Source organism: Sinocyclocheilus anshuiensis, unplaced genomic scaffold (genome assembly GCF_001515605.1).
Source record: "Sinocyclocheilus anshuiensis isolate Anshui unplaced genomic scaffold, SAMN03320099.WGS_v1.1 scaffold1024, whole genome shotgun sequence".
NCBI lineage: Eukaryota > Metazoa > Chordata > Actinopteri > Cypriniformes > Cyprinidae > Sinocyclocheilus > Sinocyclocheilus anshuiensis.
This window is the reverse complement of record NW_015552843.1, coordinates 1750008-1759299: the sequence shown is the minus strand read 5'-3', so window position 1 is coordinate 1759299 and position 9292 is coordinate 1750008. Positions and strand designations below refer to the sequence as shown.

The following is a 9292-nucleotide window of genomic DNA, read 5'->3' as shown; positions in this document are numbered from 1 at the left end:
AAATGTACAGTGCTCTCTCCCACCTTCAATACCACGACTGAGGCGCCCTTGAGCAAGGCACCGAACCCCCAACTGCTCACCGGGCGCCACAGCATAAATGGCTGCCCACTGCTCCGGGTGTGTGTTCACGGTGTGTGTGTGTTCACTGCTGTGTGTGTGCACTTAGGATGGGTTAAATGCAGAGCACTAATTCTGAGTATGGGTAACCATACTTGGCCACATGTCACTTCACTAAATGTATCTTAAGATCTCTTTGTGCACTATCAAATCTATTGCAGTTGAACAGATGTTGCATTGCTGAGCCTGATATGTTTTCACATATCAGGCTCGCAGCGCCTTTGATATCTTTGTAATTTTTTTTAATTTTTTTTTTATATCTTTGTAATTCTTGACCTACAAAGCAAAGGCTTCACATCACGCCCAAGAGGAACGCAAACATCAGAGTGCAGACTTTGTTGTTGACTGTCTTGTCTGACAAATTCCCTTTTGAGCAATAAATTCCTGACAAAGATACATTTGTTTATTTATATCACTATACTAACCTCATTAACAATGATCTCTCTTTTATTCTCTCTTTCCGCTTGTCCTGGTGGACATTGTTGTTTTTAGAACGTAAACTTAAACTTCGAAAAAGTAAACAACCAAACCAATAAATAAATAAAATAAGTGTTTTATTTTTTTCTTTCTTATCCAATTTATTCACTATTATACACTACCCCTGTTCAAAAGTTGGGGGTCAGTAAGATTTCTTTCAAAGAAATTCATGCTTTTATTTAGCAAGGATGCATTCAATTAATCAATATGAACACTGAAGACTGGTGTAATGACTGGTGAAAATTCAGCTTTGCCATCACAGGAATAAATTATAATTTAAAATATATTAAAATAGAAAACAGTTCTTTTAAATTTCACAATATTACTGTTTTTACTGGATTTTTGATCAATGCATACCAAATCAATGCAGCCTTGTTGAGCATACTTCTTTTAAAAAATTATCAAAACATTTATAAAAAAGGATTTTAGCATTTGCATTAAGCATGTTTTTTCCCTGCTGTCTGACGTTTTACCAGATTGATGATAAAGCCATTAGGATCAGAAAGGACAACCACTAAGCACAGAGATATCAATAAAAAAGTCATGAACTTGATGCTTATTGTGCATGTCAAGGGTCCTCTCACACAGACACTGAACAAACTTTGACAACATAGTTGGTTCCTGCAAAACAAAAAACAAAAAAACATTTTGGGAGTAAAACTGTTTGTTTTGCTGAGATAAAGTTGTATTAATCTGCTGTGTTACATAGATTTGGAGCATCTTTTATTAATAATATATAATCATATACTGTATAATCTTCACAAAAGATAAAGAATCCATGTTGGTCCTAGAACACAATAGCTGTTCTTTTACTGTGAATTAACAAACATATCTGATTACAGCATCTAAGAGAACAGATTGCCACCTTACTCCTCAGCTTAATTTACCATTAATAATTTAAAAACTGACACCTTTGTTGGCAACAACGTTGTTTCAGACACTATTCCACTGGTGACGGTCTCCCTAGCCTTTGGACTTCTTTGTAAAAAGCAGATTTAATTAGTTTCGTTGAACTAAATGGCTTGGCTACAGTATAATAAGAGCTGTCCATGGCATTGGATTCTGAACTAGCTTTTCATCTGGTCTGGTTTCTTCTTGAAAAATATCTACAGATTTCTAATCTCGCTGGATAAGTGAAAGTCGAATAATGGCGAATGAGAAGATGCTTCCAGCCCAAGAGGCTGCCAAAATCTACCACACCAATTATGTGAGAAATGCCAGGGCCATCGGTGTCCTGTGGGCCGTTTTCACCATATTCTTCACCATCATTACTGTGGTGGTCTTCATTCAGCCCTACTGGATTGGTGACAGTGTTAACACGCCGCAAGGCTTTGGGCTTTTTCACTACTGTATTGGCAACCCCCATCACCTCCGAATTGGTCTGCAAAGGAAGTGTGTTTGATTTTGGTTCGATCCCCTCTGGGGCTTTTAGGACTGCTATGTTTTTTGAAGGCACCATTGTGTGCTTGGGTCCTTTCTTCTTCTGCAACTCCGCAAGTATGTACAAGATATGCGCATGGATGCAAACATCTTCAGGTGTGCAAAGTGTTTAGTTAGCCTTGCTAATAAGCATAAATACATAAAAGCAGTTTTAAAAAATAGCAAAATATTAAATATTGTTTATTCATTTATTTATTAAGGGTAGACACCTGTATACGGTTAGAAATGTATTTGGTTGTTTGCTTATTTGCTTGCTATCGATCACCAGGCTGTGAGGGTCAGTCACACAGTCTATTCAATAACGTGTTAAAGGGAAAAGGAAAAAAATCTTTATTCATTGATTTATTTACTTACTATTTTTTTCTTTGTTTTTTTTCTGTAGCAATAAAGTCATACAGCTTTGGACAGAACAATTACAGAATTTCCTTTTTTGGCCTGAATCCATTTAAACTTTTAGATTAATTTCTCAACATCTTTTTCTGAGTTTTCTGGCACCAGGGAATATTTTGGAAAGACATATTTTAAGACATACACTACCATTCAAAAGTTTTTCAACAGTAAAACAGTAAGTCTCTTCTGCTCAGCAAGCCTGCATCTATTTGATCCAAAGTACAGCAAAAACAGTAACATTTTGAAATATTTTTACTATTTAAAATAACTGTTTTCTATTAGAATATATTTTAAAATATAATTTATTCCTGTGATTTCAAAGCTGAGATTTTAGCATCATTACTCCAGTCACATGATTCTTCTGAAATCATTCTAATATTCTGATTTGCTGCTCAAAAAATTTTTTTTATTATTATTATGTTGAAAACAGCTGAGTAGAATTTTTTCAGGTTTCTTTGATGAATAGGATGTTCAGAAGAACAGCATTTATCTGAAATAGAAATCTTTTGTAAAATTATAAATGACTTTATCATCACTTTTGATCAATTTATAGCACCCTTGCCCCCCCCCCCCAAAAAATAAAAAAAATAAAATTATACTGACTCCAGGCTTTTGAATGGTATAATATAATGTCACAAAAGCTTTTTATTTCAGATAAATGTGGATCTTTAGATTCATCAAAGAATCCTGAAAAAATGTACTCAACTGTTTTAAATATTGATAATAATAATAATCATAATAATAAATGTTTCTTGAACGGCAAATCAGCATATTAGAATGACTTCTGAGGGATCATGTGACACTAAAGACTGGAGTAATGATGCTGACAATTTTTTATATCTTTTTATATAAAAAAATATATATACTTTTATCAAAGGAATAAATTACATTTTAAAATATATTCAAATAGAAAGCAGTTATTTAAACAAAAAAAAGTAAAAAATATTTCACAATATTACTGCTTTTGCTGTATTTTGGATCAAATAAATGCAGGCTTGGTGAGCGGTGAGAATTCTTTAAAAAATATACAAAACCTTACTGTTCAAAAACTTTTGACTGGTAGTGCATTTGTTGCGTCAGCGAATTTAAAAACATTTGAACTGTGCGTCTATCCCTCACAACCTCGTTTTCATTCGTGAAAAATTTAATATTGCCTCTACCCTGAATAAATGGATATTGTAATTTTTCTATACAGAGGGAGAAGTCGACAAATGTAATCTTTGCACTTGGTGTTGTAGCTGTGTTGATGGTGACGGGTTGCATGATTTATCCGGACGGCTGGGATGCTCCGGAGGTAAAGCGGATGTGTGGCGAGCGGACGGACAAGTACACGCCGGGGAACTGCACCGTTCGCTGGGCTTATATTTTAGGCATTATCAGCATCCTGGACGCAGCGTTACTGGCACTGCTTGCTTTCACTCTGGGCAACCGGCAAGACAAACTGCTGCCAGACGACTTCGAGGTGGAGAATAACGGTAAGAGAAGCACTGATTAAGGAATGATTTGGAGATTAATCAGAATGTATTTATTACTCCTAATTCAGAGCAGAACATGAAGTTAGTTACACTGGCTATGAGCTGGATAGATTCTCACTTTAAAAACACAGCCAGAATGTGCCGATTAATTGATTATTAATGTAAGATTAATAATAGAATTATCCATAAATAATATGGATAAATAATAAATACGTTTCTATCCTTCTAAATAATTATTCATGACTATATTTAGGATGCAATAGAAATACAAAATGCACGATTTTAGCGATGTTGTTTCCATTTGTTTATAGATAAAGCCTGAATCCAACCGATATGAACTGCAGTGGACATGGAACTGGAGATTCTTTAGTTAAAGTCAAAGGAAATTATATTAAAAAATAATAATAAACCTGAATAAACTTTGTCCGAAACCTAACCCCTAAATTTCAACTTATGAACATGATATTGAAATTAAAAAAAAGATATTTTTTCCATTGTTGTTTTTAAAAGCATCTTTTTGATTCTTTTGAAAAGTGACGTTCAAAAAAATATTTATTTTATATTTTCTTCGTCAATTATGAAATTTTATGTAAGTGTCCCACGTTTTTCATGTCACTACCAAGACAGTGTATGTTTTAGTCAATTGGCCGAGACTGATTTTAACCACAACCCTAAATTTATGATCAGAAAATATTTATATGTCCCCCTCTCTCATAGCTACAAGGTGTGAGTATGTCCCATCATTTTGAGGTAAATGTGTTAAATGAAACAAAATTTGAAAAATCTGAATAGCATCTTTGAGCTAGGTTCAAAAGTATCTAAAATTGTCACTACTGAAACATTTAGTGGAGTTTCAGTATAGTGGCATCTTTGTTTTTTGGGGTGTTATCCCATAGAATTGTCACTACTGAAACATGTCATCATTGTTTTGGTAGTGAGAAAAGGGAGCACATAATCCTCATATTTGGGGGAAATAAACTAAATTTTAGTACAGTTATGCAATTTTTTTTTGTATTTTAGTGTGTTTTAGTATGCGAGTTAAAATTCTGTAATGTGATGTGGTTGCTACCGAAGCATTACTGTCACTACTGAAAATGTGCAATCACTACCCAAACATGGGATGTTTTGTCAAAAAAGTATACTGAATTATCAACTAAGATGTTATGATAGTTTCTTGGTTCAATGTATATTCAAACTAATGAATCCTTAACTTTGAAATCAGTATATGATCAACTTTTTGCCTTTTACAAAGAAAAAATGGATTCAAAATACAACAAATCTCAAATATTCAGATTGAAATATAGTTAAAAATGTAATTGTTATTTACCTCTGAAAAAAACTTTAATAAAAGAGCAAATATATATATATACACACATTACAATGTAGATGTAAGCAAAGTCTTAATAGGTCAATATAACCCTTCTAATTAAATTTTTATTACTGTGTCAAATTTGGGGAGAGGACAAATATTCCAAAACTTTCTGAAAATGCAATATGAGAATGAACGGCACAATTACTAGAAATGTGTACCTTGGATATTATACGATTTGCATACATACATACCTAAGGTTACAAAGTAAAACTGTCAATCCAGATCAATCCCAGATTGACAACCACTGGTTATGATGTACTAAAATGTTATCAAATATAACAACATACACATTTGTTTTCCTGCACTCTTTGCCTATTGTTTTGCACAGATTTAGCAACACAACAATTATTTAATCTTAACTTTTATCTGTACAAAAGATCAGTGCACATTACAATGAAAAGTAATCTGCTTTATCACCTCCATTTTATAACATTTTACATTTTTTGAAAACCGCAAATTAGACCAACAGGTGCACCCATCTTCCAAATGCTTTATTAAAACACTTCTATCCAGCTAAATAATCTTAGCTTGGATGCAATAGTAGGATTTCTTTTAAAAACTGGCAGGAGCTCCAGCATTGGAATCAGGAAATCAGTGAAGGTCTCTGCCTCCTCCCGAGGCCACTCGTATTTATCCATCAGAACATCCAGCAAACCCCACGGCTTCAGTTTAGTGATGTGCTTCAGGTCACCTACAGAAATCACACAATTAGAGTCCAGGCTTTTCATTCCATGCAGTAGTCTAGTACTGTTTTTTTCCCTTGTAACTTTCTGGCATTAACATGTTTCCCCACAAAGCCACATAAAAACATTAAACTTCATTTCAAAGTGATAATGGGATGCCTTTCAGATTGAATATATATTCAAAGAAATCAGGGCTGTCATCGTTAACACGTTAACGCATGCGATTAATTTTACGCCCAATTCATGAATTGTGGGTCTGTCGCGTCAGGTCCGTTGCTCGCGGCAGAAGTTGAAAACCTTTCAACTTTAAGCGCCAACGCAGGCGTGAGCCAATCAGATCGCCTTATGCAAATACCCTTGCATTTAGATTTGTCATGTTAATATTGCTGTGCTTAGTTATACGGAATGGATCCGTGTACTGTAGATATATGCAGTCAGCAGGCGGTTGGTTTAGGTTTTTTTTGGCATCTCCATGTGGTCCTGTTCGGTATCGCAACTTGGCTTCTCTAAAATGTAAAAATGCTCTTTGCTGTTGCACTGTACACATACTATAAAATTCTGATTTTTTTTTCATTCATATGTGCTTATATGGGCTCCTTATATCATTTGGTTCTTTGGTGTCCTTTTGGAGTTTCTAAGTGTCCTTTTTTGGAAAGACATCTAAATTTATCTTGAAAAAAGCTTGCAGAAAATATAGATTTTTGAGAATCACCCTTCAGTCTTTTGGTTTACTTTGCTGGATATAGATTTGAAACAAGATAAATGGTCTATGCTTAATTTCATGAAGTGTGTGATTAATTGCGATTAATCACAGAAAAAGGATGCGATTAATCAGATCAAAAAGTTTAATCGATTGACAGCCCTAAAAGAAATAAATAATAAAAAAAGAAACGTTAATACATTTTAATTACAAAGACAAACATTTTTGGAATAATGGGCACTGGTAAATTGTGCAAAAATGTGCATTAAATTCAAAATTCTGATTTCATGTTAACTGTAAAATGTACGGAAATCCAAACGTACATAAAACATGCATTAATGAGGCTTTGCTTAGAATTTGTTTGGGGTCAGTACATTTTTTTTTTAAAGCAATTACTTTTATTCAGCAAACACGCATTAAATTGATCAAAAGAAACTTTTACATTGTTTCATAAGATTTCCATTTCAAATAAATGCTGTTCTTTTGAACCTTCATGGTTTCCACAAAATATTGAGCAGCATAACTGTTTTCAACATTGATAATAAATGCAGGGCTCGCAAAATCGCTAGCCTGATGTCCCGGAGCTATTGTGTTTTCCAGTCAGGCTGCCAAAATGTATCACTGCATCTTGAATAGTGAAATAAAATCCCTTCCTTGATTTGCATTGTTCACTCACTTGTTATGGTTAAAGAGATCTTAGTTGATCATTTGCATGCATTTCTATGTCTTGCTGATTTAAACAGTCAAGCGTTTTAAACCATTCAAGCGCAAGAAGAGGCGAAAGAATTTGGTACTGACGCGCTGTTATTTGTGCGCACACACACACTTACCTCAAAATAGCTTATTATCTTAAACAGTTGGTTATGTCTTAAGTGAAGTGAACACAAACAAAGAAATTGGATGTGTATCATTACATTAGATTGTCAGGTCTTAAAGGGCCAGCAGCCTACAAATACCTGCTGCTGTCTGTGTCAGTAATGTTAATCAAACAACAAAACACAGCTTTAGCAAAGATTAATCTATATTTAATTTATACAGTGAACACTATGCAGTGTTATTTTACACTTATTACATTTCAGTGCCTGAAAACTAATGTTAGACCTTACTTTATTTGTAGCTTTGTTATATTTTATCTATGCTCTTATTTTAGTACCGAGCATTCATTTGTCTTTAATAATGTTTGACTTTTATTAGTTATGCTACTATCTTTTGCTGTGGTATCGAAGAAATACTTAAAGTGTCCTTTAAATAATAATAAAACAAATTTTGCTCACCAAAAGAATCTGATCGGTGACTCAAAACCCGTAATGTGATCCGAACCATGAGATTTGTAATCTGTTGCACCCCTATAGTCTTGACTTGTTATTTGAAGTAAAATAGTGAAGTTTCCAAACAAGTTGATTTGTCCACAGTGAAGTTCGACCAATATCTTTTTTATTCTGGCTAGTTAAATTCATTTTGGGCTACAAAAATCTGAAGAATGCCTGGCCGAAAGTACATTTTAAAATTTTGCGAGCCCTGAAATGATTCATGGGCACCAAATCAGCTTATTAGAATGATTTCTGAAAAACCATGTGACACTGTAGACTGGAGTAATGACTGCTGACAATTCACCTTTGCCATCACAGGAATAAATTAGAATTTAAAATAAAATAAATATAAAATATATTTTAAATTCTAATATTTCACAATATTATAGATTTTACTGTCTTTTTAATCAAATATATGCTGCCTTGGTGAAAAACTTTTAAAAAATGTTATCAACCCCAAACATTTGAACAGGAGTGTACATACTCATTTTTAATAAAAGCATCATGACTAGGTATAAAATGCATTCATAATGGCCACATTACCTTTCTTGGTGAAAAACTCCTTGGAATATTTTCCGGTCAATATGAGTTTGCGTGGGATGGCCCCCAGCAGTTCAATGATCAAAGCAATGTGGTCTACCATCACACACAGAAAGTGTCGAGCAGGGAGGGGGTGGTGAGGTGGAGGGGAGGACCAAACATTGGACAACTTGATCAGACAGTGTTAATACAGTCATTCACCCATCCTGAGAGCAGAGAGACGAGAGGGAAAACAAGGAGATGCAGCCATGTCCTGACAGCACAGACGGCGGTCACATAGTGATCTATTTTCACATCAGAGATTCAGATTAAAGATTTCAAGAATTGGACTTGTGTAATGCAGAAGTGTTTTTGAGGTTCTCCTGCCTCTGTTGGAGCTTCAAGCTAATTCAGTCATGCCACAATTCAGTGGCTTTGAAGCTACAACAGTTCGTCTATTGTGATTGGGGCTGCCTCAGACTTGTAAGAAAGCCTTCTTGTGAACAACTGGACATTTGCTGAAGAAGATTTTTGCAAAACCTTCAGGAAAAATTTTTTCAAAAAAGTGTGACAAGGCTGTGCTGTCAATGGAGCTGCTGGATCACCTCTCTTCCCTTCAAACCCCTCCCTCAGGGCAGGGCTCTTCATGACTGACAGGTGTACCTTTACAGCTGAAATATTCCTGTGAAAATTTCCCACTCAGAGCATAGTGACGGGGGATATGCCCCAAAAGCTCAATAATAAGAGCAAGGTGGTCTGAGAAAGAGAGAGACAGAGAGAGAGAGAGAGAGAGAGAGAGAGAGAGAGAG

General features: G+C 34.7%; 1 protein-coding gene and 1 pseudogene across 1 annotated transcript in view; one reads left to right on the top strand and one right to left on the bottom strand.

The window, feature by feature from the left end:
• The first annotated feature begins 1741 nt into the window (after positions 1 to 1741).
• LOC107667999 (tetraspan membrane protein of hair cell stereocilia homolog) lies at positions 1742 to 3919 on the top strand (annotated as a pseudogene).
• A 1846-nt stretch (positions 3920 to 5765) lies between these two features.
• The window catches only part of LOC107667998 (SRSF protein kinase 1-like), a 13231-nt gene continuing 9704 nt past the window's right edge, over positions 5766 to 9292 (bottom strand). The window contains exons 15-16 of the mRNA XM_016459730.1: positions 8508 to 8600; positions 5766 to 5962 (exon numbers count right to left, since the gene is read on the bottom strand). Coding sequence (XP_016315216.1) covers positions 5766 to 5962; positions 8508 to 8600 — 290 coding nt within the window. The remainder of the gene's footprint in view (positions 5963 to 8507; positions 8601 to 9292) is intronic.